At 38.9% G+C, this 24,464-nt stretch overlaps 1 protein-coding gene across 2 annotated transcripts in view; it reads left to right on the top strand.

Annotated features, from left to right (window-relative positions):
* Window positions 1–24,464, top strand: part of LOC129726561 (nephrin-like) — an 875,571-nt gene that overhangs the window by 784,906 nt on the left and 66,201 nt on the right. The window contains exons 9-10 of one of the 2 annotated variants that reach the window (XM_055683414.1): window positions 8,476–8,620; window positions 24,169–24,299. In XM_055683414.1, the coding sequence (XP_055539389.1) occupies window positions 8,476–8,620; window positions 24,169–24,299 (276 nt within the window). Of the gene's footprint in view, window positions 1–8,475; window positions 8,621–11,056; window positions 14,416–24,168; window positions 24,301–24,464 lie in introns of those variants that run through there. The other variant, XR_008728364.1, reaches the window with a different exon arrangement.

The raw sequence follows: 24,464 nt of genomic DNA, 5'->3' as shown, positions 1-24,464 counted from the left end.
CTTCCGGAAACGACCAGATGCTTTTCCAAAACAGTCCCTTAGGGTAAATAGGGTAAGATTTTCCACTATTGTTTCAATATTTGGAATATCCGTTACCTACTAGCAAAGGTTAATGGATACTGTCGACTGTCTTAACAAAATGTGGCACATACTTTACAATTTTTAATGAAATTTAAATAAGATATAATTCGAATGAAAAATCGCTGGTGACGTTTCTCAAGATTTACTTTATCACAATGTATTTTGGGTTTACAAAAATACAACTCAAACATCTTTAACAAATTTAACATTTTAGTGAAAATTGGGATAACTTTTAAGACTTACATAGAGAATCTTACTCCGTTTACCTCTTTCTAGAATGAAAGTTGAACATTATTGTTAGCATAGTAGGTTACTTATTTTTTTCTCTCGTTGACTCGATTACTATTGAGTAAGAATGGTTTTTCTCGTTTTCAATACAAATATTGGAAATAGTCTAACGAAAAAACCTTTTACCTATACTGGAAGCATCCACGAGTCGCCCCAAGGTTTACATTTGCTTGGGACTGTCTATGTTGATATATACCAAACTCAGCCCTGCCGCAAAAATGTTCGTTTTATTAGGATGGGTTTCAAATCAATAGATCAATCGATAGATTAAATAAAACCAACTCGGACAGTGCCCGGTTATTGGATCTGTGTGTCTCCTATCGAACTTCGAGAGCATTTTTGTGACTCTTGAACTTGCAGTTAATTGGGTATTGATAACTATAATAAATGCTTAATAATTTTGATAAAATACACATTTGATGAACATCCTTTAAATCAACATTTTCAGCAAAAAAATTTTCACAACAGGCTGATAATACAATCGACGAAAGTATTTTGAATTGGATTCTGGAAGCAAACAGAATGTGCGGGTGAACGAATTAAACGACAATGTCAATTAAAAAAGTACCGCCTGACAATTATGACCTATCATGCTGTCTTCCAATTCCTCGTAACTCGTCGGTGTGTCCAAAAACATTCCAGAGTATCCCTGCCTGCGTCGGGTCTAGTTATTGCCCTGGTCAGCGAATTTCGTGAATAGCAGTAACTCAGTGAACCGTCTCTCCGCACGGACAATACGAATTGGGTCGACTGATTAAATAAAAGAAATTACTTGTGAGCTACAATTAGATATTCAAATTGATTTTACAGTTTTGCCATTGAAGCTGTGCTTACAGCCTCGTTTTTATTTTTGCAACAACTACATTTAAAAAATAGACTGGTTGAAATTAGAATCAAATTATTAAATGGTTATACAGTGCTTTTTCGCTTTCATCAACAATCGTTTTTATCATTACTCGCCAAATTCACGCTCGATTTTATCACGGTTTTTTTTTTCGTTTTTATCACGCTTTTTCAAAAATAACTTCAAGTCAAGAAGAATGTGCTTCCAGTTGTAGAAAATGTATTCGAAACATTATTTTCATTTGTGCCTTGTGTCCTTGCATGTGTATAGTTTTATAAACTCAATTTATTTGATCAATTTTCTGAGACAACCAGGTGTCATATCTGTTACAAATAGTTTGTGTCATAATTTAGAGAAAAATGAACCGCGAAATACGTATTTCATTGTTTTTGAAGCAAAAATCACGTATTATTCGAGTAGTTGAGAAAGAAGATCTATTAACAATTTAAAAACCCCTACAGTTCGGTCCTCATAGAGCGTGGTTTTAAATATTATAAAATCTATCGGCTCCACAATTTCACATAAACAAGCATTAGACTCTGCTAGCTATGCTAAAGAATGGGCAGTACAAATCATATTGATATTGCATGTATAATAGCCGTGAGAAAGCCCGCGAAAATTCAATAGAGAAAAATATCAAAAACTAACCTTTTCTTGTTTATTCATTTGTATCTTGAACTTATATTCCATTCAACTATGCAAGTGCATCATTTTACTCAAAATATCATAAATTTCAATTGAATCCAACACAAAAAATTCAATTTTTATCATTTCGCTAAATTCACGGTTCCGCTAAATTCACGGTAAAATTTTTTTTGACCGTGATAAAATCGAAAAAGCACTGTATTATCCATGACCAAATAGTGGCAACAAAAATATCAGGTTTCTCGATGCAGTTGTACACGAAATCATGTGTTTATTCTACATCTTCGAGGGAATCCATCACAAATTTCATTATTCTCCTCTGCAAAACCGAAAGGATGGAACCTACCGTGCGTCAGCTCCTGCCTCCCTCTGTGAAGAACGTGCTTTTTTCGGACTGCTGTGGATCAGTTTCGTTTTCTCACACAGCTGCAAATGACGTTATTCTCATTCACCCCCGTGCAGTAGCTCTTCCCGAATATCGAGATTAACTTTCAGATACTAAACTTGTTTTGTCGCTTTACACCACCCATACGTTTTCCGTAGTAACCCCCAGAGAAAATCCATCGAAGGAAATAGTGTGCACGGTGTTGATAAAATGGGTAAAATAATGTTGTTGCAGGTTAGCATTTCAGCTGTAGTTTTTTGAGCATTTTTGACCATCTACGTACTGTTATATGCCGCTGTATGTTTCAGAAACTAGCCGTAATGCAAAGCACAACTTTCTCAAAAACTGGTTGGGTTGTAAAAAGATATTTTCCAAGTTCAAAAAACCAACAAACTTTTTCCTGCAGTCTGCAGTAAAACAAGAAAAAGAGATATAAAACAGTTTAATGTCTTGCCGTCAATGCTGTGCTGGTGAAGTATGTGCGATGTCGAACAGCATGCATACAACGAATGAGTGAAAGAGACTGAGCAGAATGCTAACCAGCCTCTAATGGAGCCATTTCTAAGGGCACATATAATAGGTAATATAAACCAACTAAAACCAACTACCCTTCCATCAAGCTAGGAATTAATATCGGTTTTCCAAAAAAAAAATGCCAGTTATCGATCAATGGTTGATTTATCGTTAGAGAAGTTTGTAAGCAAAAAAAAGGAAGCCTTTGAAGTTTTTGCGATTTGCGCATGATTTACTAGAGCAAACAAATATTTGAAGCGATAAAATTTATCAGGACCACTAATCAGGGTAACAATTCCGATGCACTGAATTTTTAACATTCATCCTGACAGTAATGCAGGCCCGGATTTAAAGGGGAGAGCAAAGGGGAAAAATGCCCCGGGCTTTCCGACACGAGGGGCTCTCTGGTCCTGGGCCAGATGTAGACAAAGTGGAGACCTTTTTTGTTTTGCTCGTCACTTTCCAGGAAAGCGTTAAGTCATTCCAAAATTTAAAATTTTCTTAACCACTAAATTTTTTAAAAAAAGATGGCTCCTCGAAAATATCTGCCCCGGACCCCCAGCACCTAAATCGCTACCTACAGCTGCTCTTCAATTATAAGGAACATTGTTAGTTTCAACCGCAGAATAATTACACTGGCCAACACAGGTTTTGCTCTGGAGCTCAAACTGGAAAAATCACAGGAGGGTTGGCAGTATTGAAAATTCTGTGCAAATAAAGTTGAAGTACTACTCAATTTCAGTTTGCACATATAAATACGACCTCACTAAACAAGAAAAGTACAATTTCTTTGCGGCGCAAACAAGTTTCAACAGTCAGAGTATATGTACATGTGAATTCAAATTAAGATAATTAACTTTTGGTTAAAGCTCAGAACGATAAAATATTAAATGTTCAATTCATTTGTTTGGTTGTCCTAAAAAGGACAGTTTGTTGTTGAATTTATAATCGGATATGACGCTGACTGCATCTCTGTGTTACGCCGATAGCGGGAGTTATGGTGAACTTGCGTATGACGAAGGCATCGTATTACCTGTTTTATTGAATGGGAGAAAGAGGAATATTGTAAAATTTTGTAAACATTTAATTCAAACAATATTACCAAATCATAGTCAGGCACTCTGATAACAAAGTTGAAGGCTGTTTTCACACTGAAAATTAGACAGCCAGCAGAAGTTTTGATTGCCAAAATCCAGAATGCTTGTGTAGTTGCCAAAATAAGGCAGAGCTTCACCGAAGGAAGGCCGAAACCCTCAACTGGCAAGGATGAGAATAGTGGTTTCGCATTCAGGAACGGCATCGTAGTTAGGGATTCTATTCTATTCACCCGGCCGTAGGTTAATGTACAGCTCTACTTACGGCTGTACATTAACGTAGGCCGGGCAAATCGGTTCGCGCCGATTTTCGCGTTTAGGCTGGCAGAGGCCTAATGCGCACGGCCAACACAATAGAAAGGTGTTTTCACAATGCGCACGGCCAACACAATAGAAAGGTGTTTTCACATTATATTATTGGCAAATGCATCTACCGCTGATACCGCCGCTATCGTACGAAAGCGCGTCGTTTCATGTGGGGAACAATATCAACAACGAAAAATGACGCGCGTCTAAGCACACCCGAACTGTTTCGCCGGGCCGCTTCCATTTACTTCCTTATATCATCGGCCTCATGGAAGTACCGGCTGCACCTACCGCTGAGGCTGTTACCATACTGCTACTGGTACCCAAAGCTATTAACTCTTCAAATTAAGTGTTTTATTTGTCCTCAAAAGAACAATTGTTCAATTCGATATCGGATATAATACAATCGTATCTCTGTAATATTACCGACAGTATTATTCTTCTGAACAAAATGATCCAAGTTTTCCATTACAGGAAGTGCCGGCTGATGTACGGCAAAAATCTCGCCCGATTGCTCGCGTTGGCGTTCAGCCTGGCAGAGGCTTGAGACGTGGTGACCAACCACAGGGCAAGTGATTTGTTCAATTTGAAGGCAGCTACTGTTGTCAACGTTGTGGAGGTCCATCCAGCTCACCTTCCGACTAATGAATGTAGCTAGTTTTCCCAGAAAATCTCTTATATAGCCGAAGGGTGCTACGGAATAGGCCACGCCTTTTCAGTTGTACCATTTTCTAATGTTCTTTAGACGAATTATTCCACAATTTGCATTTGATTTTTGTATCCAGCGAATATACACTGGTGGTGCTCTTACACACGCAACGATTTAACCCCTAACCGTATTGCGGCTTATAACATCAAGCGATTTCGCTTGCTCGCTGTTGCGTGTTGCATCATATTGCAACTTAGCAGCTGGGAGACGACAAAATTCTGTTGATGCTGATTGATTGAATCGACTTCATATTAGCTCTGCATAGTCGAACTAACTGTTTTTGTGAATGCGTTCTAACAGGGCAGTCTGTTGTTCAAAGTCGGTTATGCTGATCGCAGCCTTTGCGATGCCCTTACAGTGGGGGATTTACTAATAAAGTAAAAATTAGACAACTACAACAGAATTTGATTTGATGCCACAGAATTATTAACTTTTAATTACTTGTTTATTTGCCTTGAAAAAGGCATTTTGCGGTTCAAAATTGGGTGCTGATTGCAATCTTTGAGCTGGCCTAATAGTGGGGTAATTAAGATGCACGGACAACATGCGCTGTGTGAATTAGATGGGCGCGACCGGTTTAAATTGCTAGGATGCAACACAGAATACTTGCTTGCGTTGTCAAAAATTATTAACTTTCAATGACTTGTTTATTTGCCTTGAAAAAGGCATTTTGATGTTTAAAATTGGATTTCCTGATGACAATCTTCCAGCTGCCCCAACACGGGGGGAATAATGACAGTCTGGCGACACACGCTGAGAAGAACCGCGCTGCTCCTGAGACGTGGTAACCAACCACAGGGCTATTGCTGCTGCTAAAGAAGGACGACTGCTGTTGTCGCTGTCTAGAACTGTTATGAACGGCTTCAGCTGAAACAGGCTCTTATATAGGCCAAATAGCATGTTTTCAATTACAAGGAATATGATTCTGTCGACCGTGCTTGGGAAGCAATCATATAACAACCAATCAGAGGTCGAATTTTTCGTTTTGACATGGCTTGACTATTTTCAATAGTACAATAGTGTGAAAAACAAAATTACAATTATCTTCTTATGGGAAAATTTTCCAATCTATTGCTGCAAAAACGAGGGAAATCCATCGAATACTAACCGATTTATTAGCATTTAAAATTGGACAAATTTTTCACTTTTTTCGGTTTAAGATTTTCATTTCACATCCCTATGTAGCCGAACTTCCTGAGAGAAGTATTCTACTTAAAAAAATTGAAAGATTATTGCTATTTACCCATTCCTGTGAATTTTGGTGCCCGTAGCCGTTTCAGTTTTTCGACAAAAACTCCCAACTACTCCACCGCGAACGTTAACTATGCGCCTCCTTCCACTTTTGAATCGGTGGAGACGCTAAGTCAATTATTCGACAGCCTTCTAGGCTGAATCATACCGAGCAACCAATCACTACCTCTCTTTCCAAGCACAGCCGACACTAACGGATATAATCAATCTGACTTTATAAACGATTTGTTGTTGAAGTAAACTTCTCATTCGTTCATTGACCGGCAAAGCGGACGGTTCTTTCTGGAGCAGCAGAAAGCGAATAGTGGCAAATATTGGTCGATCATAGAAGCGCATACCATCGAATTAAACTTCTCATTCGTTCATTGACCGGCAGAGCGGATCGTTCTTTCTGGTGCAGCAGAAAGCGGGTGGTGGCATATATTAGTCGGTTATCAAAGCGCATGCTATCGAATTAAACTTCTTATTCGTTTGTATGTATGGATTGCTAAAGCACGTATGTAAATAGCTTTAACAGGTCTTTTTCAAAGATTTAATATTTCATTAACATTCATTAAAAACATTTAAACGCCTAAACGAACACGGTTGTAAATTCGAATTTACAGCAGTGATTTAAACTTTTTCAGCCAGTCTTCTTTATTCATCGAGGCAAAATTACTGCCGATGAATGATCAACACTTATTTGCTAGAAATTTCATTTAAATCAAAACAGGTTCTTTTAAGTACCATAAATTATCAGTAAAAAAAGCCTTATAAATCAACGGTGAAGTTTTCTCAATGAGCATAAATTTAATTTTCGTTTTTGTTTCTCGGTGCGTGGTTTTGTTTCTGTTTTTCGCACACAGAGAAAAAAAACAAACTTGTCTCTATCGTGGAAAATAACAAAACATTTAGAAATGCTCTAAATCATAATTAAATAACTAATATATTTTCCTGTCGCTCGTCAAAATCTTGATAACAGCTACCCAAAAAGCGTGTAATAGAGTGCTTGCTTTTTTAAGTTATTGAAAAAAACGTAATTTCTCAAAATAATCAAGCTATATGCTGGGCTAAGGAGCTAAGGTTTTTCTGCAGTGACAGCGCTAAACGTTATCGGGAAATGCACTGTTAGACAAAAAATGCAGAAAATAATAGAGTTTCAATTCCGTCTACTATTTGTTTTAATGGAATATAAAAATACCATAGTCCAACGTCATGCGGTCGTGTCTTGCATACCATCATCCTGCTTTTATCTCTGCAGGAAGAGTTGAACGATGTTCTACAATGTTGTAGTCCTGTCAATTTTGCGTAACTTGGTAAAAAAAAGTTTTTTCTTTTTTCAAAATAATTGATATAGAGCTATTTTACTAGAGCACAACAAATAAACTACGGGTACGGCCCTTAAGCTCAAACTAAAAAAAAATGAAAGATCAGCTGTCTACTCATTCCTGTGAGTTTTGGTGCCCCCAGCCCTTTCAGTAACACGACAAAAGCTCCCACCCATTCCAAAGTGAACGTTAATCGTGCGCCTCCTTTCGCTGTTGAATCGATGGAGACGCTAAGTACATCGTTCTAGGGAACGAGCTTAGGGGGAAATTTGGATCTAGAGCTCGATTGTAATATTCTAGAGAAAAACTTTCTTCTAAAAACTTATTACATATGATCAGGCGGTTATTTTTATGTTATCACAAATTAGAGTGACCAAAATTTCCTATCAAATCAGATATCTAACTTTCATATCTGTGTAGATAGAATTGAAGATTGTTACACACTATTCCGTTAATTCAAGGCGACTTAGAGATACGACATTGTTCAATTTAAAAAGTAACAATCTTTTTCTTCTATTTATTTTTTACACGTTTTTTGAAACTTAAATAAACACGACTTATAGATAAAATAGCTCTCTATCGGTTATTTTGAAAATTAGAAAAAACTTTCTTCTACATAGGTACGCGAAATTGACGGGGTTACACCATTATAGAATATCGTTTAACTTTATCTGGAAAGATAAGAAACTTTGATGCTGGATTTCATAAAAAATTTGGGTCACCCTAATTTGTGGTTACCGGAAAGTGTGCGCTCCATTATATGTAACAACTTTGTAGAGGAAAGCTTTTTTTCCAGAATATTACCATCGAGCTCTATTATGTCGACTAAAATATCGAATTATGTCGACTCCACGTCCTACTCCACATGAGCTTTTCGGCTCAAATTTAAAACACATAAGGATTTTTCTCCAGTATTCTTGCCACTTGTTGTTTATCCTTGACCCACGCCTTTCATTCTCTTTAATTATACTCGAACAAATTTCTCCTATCATATGAAAACCCAAACTTAATACTAACCTTTGTTTTTTTTTTCTTCCCGCGTTCAATTTCAGGAGGAAATCCTGAATAACACCACTCGGTCTGAGCTTTGCTTTGTACCGACCACGGAAGACGACGGTAAGCTGATAACGTGCCGAGCGGAGAATCCAAATGTTACCGGGCTGTTTTTGGAAACCTCGTGGAAGATTGAAGTAGTCTGTAAGTACAGTCGAATTTTGTTTTAGAATTTTTGGCGAAGTATCGCTAATTGTAGTGCAAAATACCAACGTCCGAATTACCGGTCTAGTAAAATTTCTGCTACAATAAACTGATAAGGGGGAGTTGCGCAATGCCAAGCTGGATTCAAAAAAACGTCGAACACTTTTTGTACACATTTCCATTATTTACAAGACGCTTTATGTTGCCATTCAAATCGTTGCAAGTTCAAATATCAAACTTCATAATTCATTCTAGCCACCATGATCGGCTCGACAGAAAATGTTAAGCTAGACTAGAAGATTCTCCAGCATCGTCGGTTTAACCGTTCAAGAAATTAATTAAATTCAAATTCGAACAGACGTGCTCGTAAAAACTAGCAGTTCCAGTATCGTTGCCTGCAACATTTTCGCCAAACCGACGAGTTTACAGAAGAAACAAATAGACACCAGCCGATGTGCGCCATTACACCGGAACTGACGGGCCTACCGCGCCTTCAGGATGAGAGAAGTTTTTTTTTATTGTCAACTTAACTACGGTTTCGATTCCACTACATTGGACAACGTTTATTCTCCATTTTGCGATGCACCTCGTAGTTGTTTTGTATCTTTCAACTGGAACAATTAATTTTAGTTTAGTGAGACGAATGCAAATTTTAATCTTCAAAAACGCTGTCTGCGAAACCATTATCGTTTCATACTTTTGTTATCTGCTTAGCTCTATAAGTTAAACACGCATAGCAGCAGATTTAATACAGCTGTAGCTATATTCAATCGTAAATAAAACAAGTTTCCGGTGCTGGTTTCCCGGGCTAGAGCGATGTGATGATTTTGAATCATTAAATTTCCCCCGAAATTTCTTTATGTCTTCAAAGTGTCACCGGCAACGGCCTGCCAACTAGAAATTGCCAATGTTGAGCCCCGTAGCTGCTTGATAGTACTGACATTTTCTAAGCTTTTCCCCACGCAATTTGCTGATGATGTCATTTGCGGGTGATGGAAAATTAGGAATTGTGGCAACGAAAGGGGGCTTTTATCACCACCCGAAGCGGTGCTCATTTATAGCTCATAACAGTTAGTTTAGCGCGCTGCCATCGTAATCGAAAATGAATTAGTTCGACGGCATCGTCCCAGCGAAACCGGCTCAGCGTTAGTGCCAAAGCTCGCCGGATGTCTTTAACGGGTTAGACACACCCAATCTAGCGGCTCACACGTAGATCAAAAAGTTATTACCGCTTCTGGATCGCTTTCATTGTGCTTCTAATAGGAGGCCTTTAGCTGTTGGTAAACCGAAGTGAAGCAGAGCCTTTAAAAAAGCTATTTGCCGTCCCTGCTGTGATGATGGTTAAATAAAATGAGCCATATATAAACGAATTTTCGAGCTGATTTCTGCTCCAGCTCGCAGTAATCGTAAACACAAATTCTTATTACAATATGTAGCCGGAAATGATCGTCGTTCGTCAGTTAACTATAATGCTGGTATCACTTTTCCCATTTAGTTTTTTCAATCTGAGAATACTACAGCATATACAAATAATTACTGATATCTTTCGTTACGATGTGCTGTGGTTAAACGGATAATTAGTTGAGTCTTGGAATCATCAATAGCCAAGACTTTTAAAATCTTATGCTACTGAATGAGGCATCTTTATTGTGACGCAGAAACGTTTGCTCAATTTTTATATAATGTTCTGCATGGTAACTTCATATAAAAAAAAACAACCATTATCGTTTTATAATAAAGTTTTAAACAAGACTCAATTCAAAAACCTACAACTTTTATTTACCAGCAACAAAACTACCAGCACACTGCAAAATATTTAGCAACGTCTTAAAGTTTCCCACTGAATCTGCTTCCGCTACAACTGAAGTAAACATCCCTGATGTACAACTTAATTATTTAGAGCATTTCAATTAATTCCTGCATACAGTTTGTGACTTTGTGACATCGTAATAACAGTGCAGTAGGAAGAGGATTGCCGTGTTTCAGACTGTATCTATGAGTCTCATCATCGTTGCCTACAAGCGGATGCATCTTACGCCGCACCGCCACTTAAAACTGCTTTTTGCTTTATTTCAAATACGGTTGGATAGCTTCGTATACTCAACTTAATACAATAAAACCAAATTAAGAGATGCAGTGACATGTTTAAAATTTAAGCTTTGAGGGTGATTTCGTCGGAAGTAGGAGTTTGGGAGTTCTTTCTATTATATTTGAAACTGATTTCCCCTCCACCACAAACGACTTTTTGCAGTTTCGTTCCTCCAAACACTTGCTGAGGACAACAGTTGCTAAGAAGAAACCATGTAGAGGAAATTCAAACACAATCACGTTACGAAATTTAAAAGCACTATTGAAAGTGAAGTGAAACACATGTCGTTTTCTAAGGAAGAATGCCATTTTTAACGGATGGTTGGTAAACGGCTGGGCAGTGCGTACCAGCAGTACACCCGTACTAGTTGGCATAAAATAGACCCCAGTGTGGTCCAAAGCATAATGCCCAGCAACTCCTATCCCTACCTCCACGTGGTACCGACTGGGATACGAGCAACCAAGGGAAGATCGGTGAACCGGTGGGAACTTAGTCGTATGCTGACAGGGAAGGGGGAGCTGCTCTCCTAGGAGGGCAGCTTGTTCGAGCGTCTGTTCCCCATGTTAGGGGCGCCTCAAACAGCGTCTGATCCGGAGCGGACGGCTGAATTATGAAATGCGGCGTCTCGCCAGCTACACCCAAGACTGCAGCCCCGTCGCGAGACTAGGCATCAGCAGCCCTAGTAAGGCAGCATGCCGAAACATTAAAGTACTACGAACAATCAAGAATTGAATACGGACCGGAACAATTGGCAACGACCTAGGCGACGAAATAAGGACGACGATTGGAAGCTCGGTACATAGAACTGTAGATCGCTGAACGCCCCGGGTGGCGACCGGATTCTGCTGGATCAGCTAGAACCCCGCCACTTCGACTTCGTTGCGCTCCAGGAGCTTTGCCGGAAAGGAGAGAAGGTACGGAGGATTTGTGGCCGCAAGGCACAGTACTACCAGAGCGGCGGCACAACCAATGAGCTGGGTACCGGCTTTATAGTGCTGGGCAGGATGCAGAGTCGTGTGATCAAGTGGCAGGCGATCAGCGACAGGTTGTGTTTGTTGAGAATAAAAGGCCGGTTCTACAACTACACTATCCTCAATGTGCACTGCGCTCACGAAGGAAGACCCGATGTAGAGAAAGAAGAGTTCTACGCACAGCTGGAGAAACTCTACGATAGCTGCTCGCGTAGAGACATCAAGATCGTCATCGGGGACCTGAACGCGCAGATCGGTAGGGAAGAAATGTACAAGCCGGTGATCGGCCAACATAGCCTGCACACCGTGACGAACGACAACGGCCAGCGATGCGTCAACTTCGCAGCTTTCCGAGGACTGGCAGTCCGAAGTACCTTCTTTCCCCGTAAGGACATCCACAAAACCACCTGGAGATCACCTGACCAACGTATAGCAAATCAAATTGACCATGTTCTCATCGACGGCCGGTTCTTCTCTGACATTACAAACGTACGTACCTATCGCGGTGCGGATATTGGCTCGGACCACTACCTAGTTGCGGTATCATTGCGCTCAAAACTGTCGACCGTATATCACGCGCGACATCGCCGAACCCCGCGGCTCAACATTAAGCAGCTCCGGAACTCCCAGGCTGCGGAGGAATACGCGCAACAGCTTGAAGCGGTGCTACCCACAGCGGAGGGGCTGGGCGCATTGCCTCTCGAAGACGGCTGGTGCAGCATTCGCACAGCTTTCGTGGAGACCGCAATGGCGACACTAGGAGTGGAAGCACCGAGTGGCAGAAACGACTGGTATGACGGGGAGTGCGAGGCAGCGGTGAATGAGAAGAACCGGACCTGGGTGATATACCTGGGCAGGTCAACGAGAGAGAACAAGGCCAATTACAAACGGGCACGGAACGACATGACCACGGTTCTCAGACGAAAGAAGCGCCAGCAAGAGGATCGTGAGCATGAGGAGCTGGAGCAGCTATACCGTGCCAGTGAAACGCGGAAATTCTATGAGAAGGTAAACCAGTCCCGCAGAGGCTATGTGCCGCAAGCCGACATGTGCAACGACGCGGATGGGAACCTTCTCACGGATGCCAGCGAGGTGGTCGACTTCGATGGACACCTGAATGGCGAAGCAGCAAACAGATGCGGAGCAGGAACTGACCTAGGAGCACCAGCAGCGGATGACCGAGTACCAGCTCCCGATATTCACGAAGTCCTTTGTGAGATCGGGAAGCTGAAAAACAATAAAGCCGCAGGCAAAGACGAACTACCGAGCGAGCTCTTGAAACATGGAAGAGAGGCGCTGGCTAGAGTGCTGCACTGGGTCATTTCCAGGATTTGGGAGGAGGAAAAACTGCCAGACGAGTGGATGGAGGGAGTTATCTGTCCCATCTACAAGAAGGGCGACAAGCTGGAGTGCCGCAACTACCGCGGCATCTCGCTTATCAATGCCGCCTACAAAATACTCTCACAGATCCTGTTCCGCCGTCTATCACCTTTAACCAGAAGGTTCGTTGGCCAGTACCAAGCGGGTTTCATGGGAGCCCGTGCCACCACGGACCAGATCTTCTCAATCCGACAGATGTTACAGAAATGTCGCGAGTACAACGTGCCCACACATCACATTTTCATTGACTTCACGGCGGCCTATGATACAGTCGATCGAGAACAGCTATGGCAGATCATGCACGACAACGGATTTCCGGATAAACTGACTCGATTGATCAGAGCTACCATGGCGCAAGTGATGTGCTTCGTGCGTGTTTCGGGGATACTCTCGAGTCCCTTTGAATCGCGCAGAGGGTTGAGACAAGGTGATGGACTTTCCTGTTTGCTGTTTAACATCGCCCTTGAGGGTGTGATCCGGAGGGCGGGCATCGACACGAGGGGCACAATTTTCACAAGGTCTGTTCAGCTTCTGGGCTTCGCGGATGACTTCGACATCATATCACGTAACTTTGCGACGGCGGAGGAAACTTACGCCCGACTGAAAGCCGAAGCTGGACGGATCGGATTGCGGATGAATGCGTCGAAAACAAAATACATGCGGGCGAGAGGCTCCAAGGAGAACAACATCAGCCTCCCAACTCAAGTCTCTGTGGACGGTGATGAGCTTGAGGTGGTCGATGAGTTCATGTTTTTAGGGTCACTGGTGACCGCCGACAATAACACCAGCAAAAAGATCCAGAGACGCATCCAGGCAGGAAATCGTGCCTACTTTCCACTCCGGAAGACACTTCGATCGAATCGAGTGCGACGACGCACGAAGTTGACGCTGTACAAAACCCTGATAAGACCGGTAGTCCTATACGGGATCGAGACGGCAACGCTTCTCGCGGAGGACCTTAACGCTCTTGGAGTTTTTGAACGGAAGGTGCTACGGACTATCTACGGTGGAGTACAGACGGACGACGGAGAATGGCGACGGCGCATGAACCACGAACTGCACGCGCTGCTTGGAGAGAATCCCATTGCACACCTGGCGAAAGTTAATAGGTTGCGGTGGGCCGGTCATGTCGTAAGGATGCCGGACGGCAACCCTGTGAAATCACTTCTCTTCAGCAACCCTGCCGGCACCAGAAATAGAGGGGCGCAGCGTGCACGATGGCTCGACCAGATCGAAGGAGACTTGCGGGTGATGAGACGCCTGGGAAACTGGCGAAACACAGCCCAAAACTGAGCAACATGGCGACAAATTCTTGATACAGCACGAGCCACCACGGCTCTCGTCTGATTGGTAAGGTAAGTAAGCCATTTTGAAGGGTTAACGGGTCACAATTTCAATTTTGTATTTTTTTTTGAGGTTCGCTTACTCCACAACAAACACACTCAGAGAGAAATAAGATTTTGTGTATGTAAAAAGTTTTTAAAGTTATCTGAACGTCTCATCAAAAGAGTCAACTGTCAAAATAGTTGTTCACATTCTTGCACCAATTAGAAAAATTGCTTGTTGAAAATTGTCCTGAATGGAGATAAGAATGGTTTCAAAATACTGATAGGTGATGGAAAACAGGTTAACACGCTTTTTTGAGTAACCATTCACAGTCTTGCATCAGTAAAAAAAATTTAAGGACCATAAAATGGAGTAAAATTAGCATATATCAAGATGGCTTGACACAATATTTGTCTTTTATTCTTTTATCTTCAATATTCATTTGTAAAATCCAATTTGTGGTGATTTGTGGTTAAGTGGTTTCCGAGAAATTTTTAAAAAACTGAGTCAAGCCATTTTAAAACTTGATTTTGCTTCAAATGAATCGGACAACGATGATATATACATCAATCGAAAGCTCTTAATTTGAAAATATAATTTTAAGGTCATAATTACTAGTACGTAAATTTGTGTTTTATTGTTCACGTAGTATTACGTTTTGTTCATTTGTTGTTGACGCTGCTGGCCGCTTGTAGCGTTGGCTGTTTGCGGTGTTTGTCACTGCTTTACTCAGAGCCGGATTCAAGGGGAGGGTCACACAACATTTTTGGGGCCCCCACAAATCGAGAAAGTTTTTTTCTCTATCAAAAATGAGATTCTAATTTCGATTTTCAGCAATAAAATTTGAACTTTCCTTCAGTTTTGTATTTTCGCGAGCGCCAATATCACAACTACCTCCACAAGGGTTCACCTCGGATTCTTTTAGAATGACACATTCTAATACACCAATTGAATCGAACCAGCGCGCATGGGAAGTAAAGCAGAGAAAGAAAATAACCCACAAGTTTGTTTTAATGCATTACTGTTGCTTACTTGTCCGAATCAGGGATACCAGATGTGCTTTGCAAAATGCAGATTTTCAGAGTCCGTGTGCAGATTTTACAGACCTGCAGAAGCAGGGCTGGATTTATGGGGGGTCCCACATTTTGAGGCCACCACAAATCAAGAAAAAATAAACTTGTCTCAATTAATAATGGATTTTGAAAGTCTGACCCCCAATAATCAAATCCGCTTTCTATAAGTAGTTCCAGAGTCTAGTGAATATTTCCTTTGAATTACATTTGAAGAATTTAAATTTGAATAGCAAACTTGCGAAAAACATGCTGAACTAAAATTGCATTGCGTATTTATTTGAGTCTAATGGTTTCGAACGCAACTGGGAGAGCTGTCTTTTTTCGAAGATGAAACTAATTAAAAATAGGTAGCGTATGAAAAAAGCAAGGCTGTCAAATTTGACCTTGTGAATTTGCGATTAAAGTGTTGATTACACAGTGCAACAATTTTTTTTTTTGCCTTGGCTTTTATGTATAATTTTTTGATGAAGTTTGATGCGAAAATAAATTTTCCTGAATTTGAACATATTTCAACTTAAGGGGCAACAATGGCGCCATTTTGAATTTTTGAGAAACTGGAAATTTTTGAGGTTTTTTCGACGCCATTTTGTTTTAAGACCAAATATCAAAATTCTAAGAGTTTTTCCACATATTAGCATCCTTTTACCCATCTTTTGAAAAAAAAAAAACAGATCTTAAATCGGACAAAAACCGAGCTCAAAACCGTGATTCTACGAAACCGGTTTTGGCATAGTTTAAGTATATTTCACAAAGCAAAATAATATCGATTATTTCTGAGTATTAATGGTAATTCGCTAATATTTTAAAGTGGTAGTCAAATTTATCTTATTATGAGTAAAAAAGTCTCAGAAATCGAATGGTAGGTGTCTGATCAACGTAAAGCAGCGTCAACAAGTAAACAAAACGTAGAACTACGTGAATAATAAAACACGAATAAGGACCATAAAATGGAGTAAAATTAGCATATATCAAGATGGCTTGACACAATATTTGTCTTTTATTCTTTTATCTTCAATATTCATTTGTAAAATCCAATTTGTGGTGATTTGTGGTTAAGTGGTTTCCGAGAAATTTTTAAAAAACTGAGTCAAGCCATTTTAAAACTTGATTTTGCTTCAAATGAATCGGACAACGATGATATATACATCAATCGAAAGCTCTTAATTTGAAAATATAATTTTAAGGTCATAATTACTAGTACGTAAATTTGTGTTTTATTGTTCACGTAGTATTACGTTTTGTTCATTTGTTGTTGACGCTGCTGGCCGCTTGTAGCGTTGGCTGTTTGCGGTGTTTGTCACTGCTTTACTCAGAGCCGGATTCAAGGGGAGGGTCACACAACATTTTTGGGGCCCCCACAAATCAAAATTCTAAGAGTTTTTCCACATATTAGCATCCTTTTACCCATCTTTTGAAAAAAAAAAACAGATCTTAAATCGGACAAAAACTGAGCTCAAAACCGTGATTCTACGAAACCGGTTTTGGCATAGTTTAAGTATATTTCACAAAGCAAAATAATATCGATTATTTCTGAGTATTAATGGTAATTCGCTAATATTTTAAAGTGGTAGTCAAATTTATCTTATTATGAGTAAAAAAGTCTCAGAAATCGAATGGTAGGTGTCTGATCAACGTAAAGCAGCGTCAACAAGTAAACAAAACGTAGAACTACGTGAATAATAAAACACGAATTTCTATACAAACACTAGTAATTATGACCTTAAAATTACATTTTCGTGAACCACAAATTAAGAGCTTTCGATTGATGTATATATCATCGTTGTCCGATTCATTTGAAGCAAAATCAAGTTTCAAGATATAATACAAGTATAACACTGAAGGAAAGTTCAAATTTTCTTGCTGAAAATCGAAATTTGAATCTCATTTTTGATAGAGAAAAAAACTTTCTCGATTTGTGGGGGCCCCAAAAATGTTGTGTGACCCTCCCCTTGAATCCGGCTCTGAGTATAGCAGTGACAAACACCGCAAACAGCCAACGCTACAAGCGGCCAGCAGCGTCAACAACAAATGAACAAAACGTAATACTACGTGAACAATAAAACACAAATTTACGTACTAGTAATTATGACCTTAAAATTATATTTTCAAATTAAGAGCTTTCGATTGATGTATATATCATCGTTGTCCGATTCATTTGAAGCAAAATCAAGTTTCAAGATGGCTTGACTCAGTTTTTTAAAAATTTCTCGGAAACCACTTAACCACAAATTACCACAAATTGGATTTCGAACTCACAAATGAACCACTAAATATTGGTGATGAAAGAATTAAAAAAAAAATTGTCATGCCATCTTGATATATGCGTAAAATTAATCTTTTTTCTTTCACTGTTTCGTGACTGATTATGTAGAGGCATGAGAAAGGTTTATATGTATCAACAGGTGATAGAAAAAAAAAGTTATTGAGCATCTTTAAGTAATCAACAATTTTGCATCAATATAAAAAAAATTCTCGTGCTTCGATATAACGTAACGAAAAAACAAATAAAGTTGCCTCATATCAAGGTATGTTTGTACCTCCGGAACCAGAATGATACACACGAGCTAAAATCGACCACAGACACCATTTTGGATTCTAAGATGGCGACTTCCGGTTTCTCGGAAACAGCTGGAAATGACCAAATAACACCCAATATGGGTGTTCCTTGAAACAGAATGACACTCAGGGGCTAGAAATTGTCTCAAATGCCATTTTGAAATTCAAGATGGTGACTTCCGGTTTCTGTAAAACAGCCTGAAGTGACCAAATACCAGCCAATATGACCAGAGGAGCAAGGAGCTAAAAATTTACCTCAGACACCATTTTGAATTGTAAGATGGCAACTTTTGGAAAACAGCCGAAAATGACAGAATACTACTCAATAAGGATATTTCCGTAATCGGGATGACACATAGAAGCCAAGCATTGACCCTGGACACCATTTTTAATTCAAAGATGATCACTTTCAGTTTCTGAAAAACAACCAAAATAACTGAATACCGCCCAATATGGGTATTTCCGGAATTAGATGGGTGCCAGAAAAACAGCTGAAAATGACCGAATACCACCCTATATGGATATTTGCTTTGCAGAATAGAGATGATGTACAGAAGCCTTTGACTTTGATCATATTCTATAGCCATTTCTACGAGCATTTGCAGGTTATAAATAAATCGCCAGGAGCCAATGAATTTGGAATAACTTAAAAAATATATAAGAGATAAAAATAATCTTTTCCGGTAACGTTGTGTGTTATTATAGGTATAGTTAACAATATTTTGGAACATTAAAAGATGTAGAAAATCTTTTTAAAAAGTAACAATAAAAATTGATTCATTCTGTTGCAAACTCCACAAATTAATTCAAATAGGCTATGGGTCATTCCATACGAAGTGACCTCGAGAAAGCACAAACTTGGACACGACCATTCAGATTTTGCTCAAAGTTGGGAGAATAATTCACCTACTGTCACTTTGGAAGAATCCCAAATTTGATGTCGATTGGAATACCCCCCGCTCTGTTTTTCTATTTCTTACAATTCATAGACGTAAGATGTCCGAAAAATACTGACAGATGATTTTTGAATAAAATAAACCAAGGAATCCAGGAAAAATATAAGTTTTGACCGAAAGTGTTGCCAGATAGATTATTTTTGTATTTGAAAACTAAATTTACATTTTTCGGCAAATGCAGCCATTTTTATTTTTAATTTGATAATTTCATCGTGTTCCTTGGAAAATTTCACATAAAAAACAACTATCATCCCGAGGTAATATGAGCCAATCTCGAGATATAACATTTTTACGAAAAAAGTTGTAAACTTTGTAATTAAATTTTTTTTACAATTTATAGACGTAAGACACCCGGAAAATAGTGATAAGTGACTTTTGAAGAAAATAAACCAAGGAAGCCAGAAGAAAAATTATTTTTGGCCGGAAGTGTTGCCAGAAAGATTATTTTTGTATTTTAAAATTAAATTTACATTTTCCGGCAATTGCAGCTAATTTTATTTCAAATTTGATGATTCCATCGTATTTCTTGGAAAATTTTACGTAAGAAACACTTATCACCCCGTGGTAATATGAGCCAATCTTGAGATATGATGAGCAAGAACACAGTTCTGAATTTCGTAATTAATTTTTCGTAAAAATGTTATATCTCAAGTTTGGCTCATATTACCACGGAGTGGTAAGTGCTTCTTAAAACTTTATGAGAAACACGATGAAACCATCAAATTTAAAATAAAACTAGCTGCATTGGCCGAAATATGCAAATTTAATTTTAAAATACATAAATAATCTATCTGGCAACACTTCCGGGCAAAAACAATATTTTTTCTGGATTCCTTGGTTTATTTTCCTCAAAATTCACCTATCACTATTTTTCGGGTGTCTTGCGTCTATAAATTATAAAATAAAATAATTACGAAATTTACAACTTTTTTCGTAAAAATGTTATATCTCGAGATTGGCTCATATTACCTCGGGATGATAGTTGTTTCTTATGTGAAATTTTCCAAGGAACACGATGAAATTATCAAATTGAAAATAAAAATGGCTGCATTTGCCGAAAAATGTAAATTTAGTTTTCAAATACATAAATAATCTATCTGGCAACACTTCCGGTCAAAACTTATATTTTTTCTGGATTCCTTGGTTTATTTTCTTCAAAAATCATCTACCAGTATTTTTCAGCCGTCTAACATCTATGAATTGTGAGAAAAAGAAAAAAGAGATTTTGAACAAAAAATGCGTGACTTTGCAATAAACAGGGGGGTCCCACAGAGCGGGGGATATTCCAATAGACACCAATTGGGATTTTTCCAAAGAGACAGTAGATGAATGATTCCCCCAACTTCGAACAAAATCTGTGATAGTCGTGTCCAAGTGGCATGTACACTTCGTATGGAATGACCCATATATCAATCTGTTGTCTTGGATTGTTATATTCAAAGATGAGAAAAGTTTCTCATTTCAAGGTGAATTTACCACAAAATTGTAACTTCTATAGAATTTGAAATAATTAATGGAACAATTTTTCTGAAGACGAAATGGCTCTAAAGTCAAAATATTTTGAATTTGGAAACAGTGTACTAACAAAAAAAAATATTGTATGTAGTCAACATTTGCTTGACGAAATGAACAAATAAATATCAAGTAACTTCGAAAACGACTGTTACATTGGAAAAATTCGGTTAACCCCTTGTTGGTCCGTCATGCCATTTGTACGTAACAGGTGACAACTAAAATTTTGGAATTTTAATGAGGTTCTCTTACTCAACAACAAATACGCTCAAAGTGAAATGACAGTATGCAAGCTTTCTCTCACCTCTTCAAGCCAGTGTTTCTTGTTTTGTTTCTGCATGTCTAGTTCTGTTCGGAATGGTGTCGAAACAAGAAGCGTTGCGCAAGCGCATTGTACAATTCTAACTAAACTGTACAAAAATCGGACATGGTATCCTGCAAACCTCGAAATGAAAGACAAAGTTATGTAAAGTAATGGACAAAAAAAGACTTCATTCTTCGTGTAAATATCATGGTTAAAGAAAAGTTCATTCCATTTCTTCAAAAATACCATTTCAATGGAAGGTAGGTGTGCTGAACAGATAAAGCATTATCACTTTACGCCGAAAACATAAACGTCTCTGAGCGACCTCTCGACCCTTTTTTCTTTGCACGGACTTCCTCACTTTAACCAGAATCGTTGATCTATTGTGAGATATGCCCGAGTGTATGCTGTATCCCGCAATTCTATTATTAGCAATACTGCTATTGACAAGCGGCATCCTTTATTATTATTTTATCCGTGCTTGTGTGCAATGTGATTCTACCCTTCCTTTTACACACTATATGCTCTATTACACCTTGCCTCGTTTCTCCTACCAAATATCGCCAATCATAATTCCCTGGAACAGTTTCGTCGTGGGGCCATGTTTAACCCATGTTTAAGTCCTTTTTTAAATCGAATGGTCTGATTCTACTAAGATTCGAACCCATGACTATCCGCTTGACAAAGCGGACCCTGCAACCTTGCTGTTACGCAGCCCCTCTCGAGCCTTTTTTTGTAGTGGAACTAGACTACTGCGTCCATTAATTAGAACTATTGTACTCAAACCTTAGTTGATTGGTAGAATCAAAAGATGCATTTACACAGCATCTAAACTGGAAAATATGAGAAAAATTTCAGCAGTATTTTTAACGTAGAATACGTCTTACGGCAACATATACAGGGACCCAACTTCAATACAGGGATCCAATATCAAAACCGAAAACATCGAGAGCGTTACTAAAATTGTCCAATTTGAAACGTTTTAAACTCAGCAGCAATCGACTGGAAAATCATTCAAGCACCCGTCCTAATGCAGAAAATTGAAATCTAATTGTTCGAACTATTGTACTAGGGTCATTCCATGTCAAGTGTCCGAGGAAATGCATCGACCATCTCCGATCTCGACCAAAATTTGTGAGTCGATGTATTTTGGGCCGGAACTTATAAGTACAAAGTGTTGTACCGATTGGTGGACCCCTCGGCCAATGGGACTGCCTCCACTTTTTGCGAATTTAGCAAAACACCTTTTTTATTTTGTGAATATCTCGGGACCCTGAAGAGCTACAGGTGATATTGATATATCATTTTGAAGGGTTTGAGATGTAGAATCGAACTACGTGGTCAAATTTTTTCTGCAGTGTTGCCAGCGTTGCATTTTTTTCGATTCAAAACTTAATTCGCAATTTCCTCGAAATACCCCCCCTTCGATTTTGATTTTGACCAAGCCAATGTGTTAAGCAGATGATTTTACATGGGAATCACTTATCAGCAAAAAACTAAATGTAGCGTTCCAGAGATACAGCATTTTCAAAATTTCAAGATTTTGGATTTTGTCTACGCACGAAAGCGCTTCTACATAAATTGCTGCTATCTCAATGGTATCCTAGCAGGCGTTTGTGTAATCGAAGAGATGTACCTTAAAAGAGCATCCGTTAATGTTGTAACGCAAGAAAATCCCGCTTTAGAATCATTTTCACGAAAGGATACAGGAGAGTTTTGGCTACACTTTTCGTATTTAAATTCAAACTGTTTTGTCATGATTCGAATTTTGAAACCCATTTGTGACATTGTTAATAACGTGAAAAAAATACTGATTTCAAATTTCATTTCATAATTTTGCATATTTACATTCAAGACCACATGTTCAAACAAATCTCCGAACGCATCCAAAATATTTTATCTTAATTTGCTCATATCATAGCACGTTATAGAGAAAGTAAGCCTATCATAACATTCATCTGCCTAGGCTAGAGAGGCTCTCGTATTCTACGTTAATTCTGCGGTCGTGTCTTATAAACAACCGCTTTAACTTTTTTTCTATAAAACCAACGTTTGAAAGCCTCTGTCAAGATTTTGAGTCGCGGTATATCGAACAATTAAGTGAACATGTATTTTCCCTCAATAATGAATTTATTCCGAAGCAGCAGCTGCAAATATCTCTTACCAACATAAAATACAGCAAAGGTATCTGTCCTGTTTCATTTAAAAACAAACGAATTAAAATAGAAATTAGATTTAACGAGAACAGATACGTTATTGAACACTAATACAATCATATGCAAATAATATTCATAGGTTTATTTTTCCTTCGTATTCACCAGTGTTTTGCAAGCTTCTTGACTGATAATGAAACATCATTCACACTGCTAATGATCTGGAAATGTGTCACAGGACCCGAACCACTTGATTTTTGAAGTAGTAAGCAGGATATTGTTAGAATTTCAGTAAAGATATCTAGATCACGTTTAAAAATGTCTCTGCGGATTGAAGGAACCAAAATTTTCGAATGAAGATTTTTCACACAATTGTATCCATTTAAAGAACACTTCAAACTGATGTCCCAATGTCACACAGCTTGTGACAATTTCTTCTCGCGAAGTGCACAACGACGGACGCGAAAAGCTAATTGAAACTCAAACAACGCAATCATACGCTCACTTTACTGCATTATGTACATAAACCTTTCCACTGCCAGCGGTGGCTTGCAACATATGCCTTTTTGTGTGAAGAGTTGCATTGGAATAAATATGCACTGATGACACAATAATAGACAAACGCGGTGCTTCCACATGTGTCCACTTCTGCGATGTGAGAGAGCATGAAACAGACAGCAAAATAAAAAATACTTCGCTGGTGGACATTTGACAGATATGCAAAATTTGTAACCAAATTCGAATTTACGATCGACTACAAGCGAGTGACTATTACCAAGACCAGGATCAAAATCATGATCATAATCAATTTCACAATTTATAATGATCTCTAAATATTCCATGCAAAACATACTAGTGGTTCTGCTGTAAGGTATTCCGCATTTTCATTTTAAGAAAGACTTTTTTGTGAAACTTTATCTATCAACTTTCCACATTACCCAGTGTATGTCATGACCGTTGTTCAATGGTGCTTTATGAGATTAACTCTCCTGATATATAGTTTTGTCGAATTCCAACTTCAGAATCATCTACCAGTCACAGTTTGGCTCACTATCGTCCAAGCTTCTTAACAAAAAACTGTAGTACTATCGCAAAACTCGAGATGCTGGCCAAACTTCTTCCATACATATCCACATATCTTTACCCAAAGATTACTGTTGCCATCCAAGAAGAAGTACCTTCTTATGTGTTCTCTTGTTCTCTTTTTTTTTTTTATTTCTCAACATAGATCCACCAATTGTCTCGCTTCGGCTCGGTTCGACACTCTCAGCGGAAGACATCAAGGACGGTGACGATGTTTACTTCGAGTGTCACGTTCAAGCCAATCCTCCGTGGAGGAAATTACACTGGCTACATGACGTAAGTGTTATTTACGAGCATCGGCACGTTATCCTGCTTAGGCAAACCGTCCGTGACGGCCAACCTAACCCCGCTTAACAGAAGAATGCGAAGCTTCCTAACTCACGTCCTTTTCCCCAACGTATCCAATAACTTTCCTTACACTTTGAATAGTTATCGAAAATA

Source organism: Wyeomyia smithii, chromosome 3 (assembly GCF_029784165.1).
Source record: "Wyeomyia smithii strain HCP4-BCI-WySm-NY-G18 chromosome 3, ASM2978416v1, whole genome shotgun sequence".
Taxonomy (NCBI): Eukaryota; Metazoa; Arthropoda; class Insecta; order Diptera; family Culicidae; genus Wyeomyia; species Wyeomyia smithii.
The sequence above is the reverse complement of the archived record's forward strand: the minus strand, read 5'-3'. Positions and strand labels throughout refer to the sequence as shown.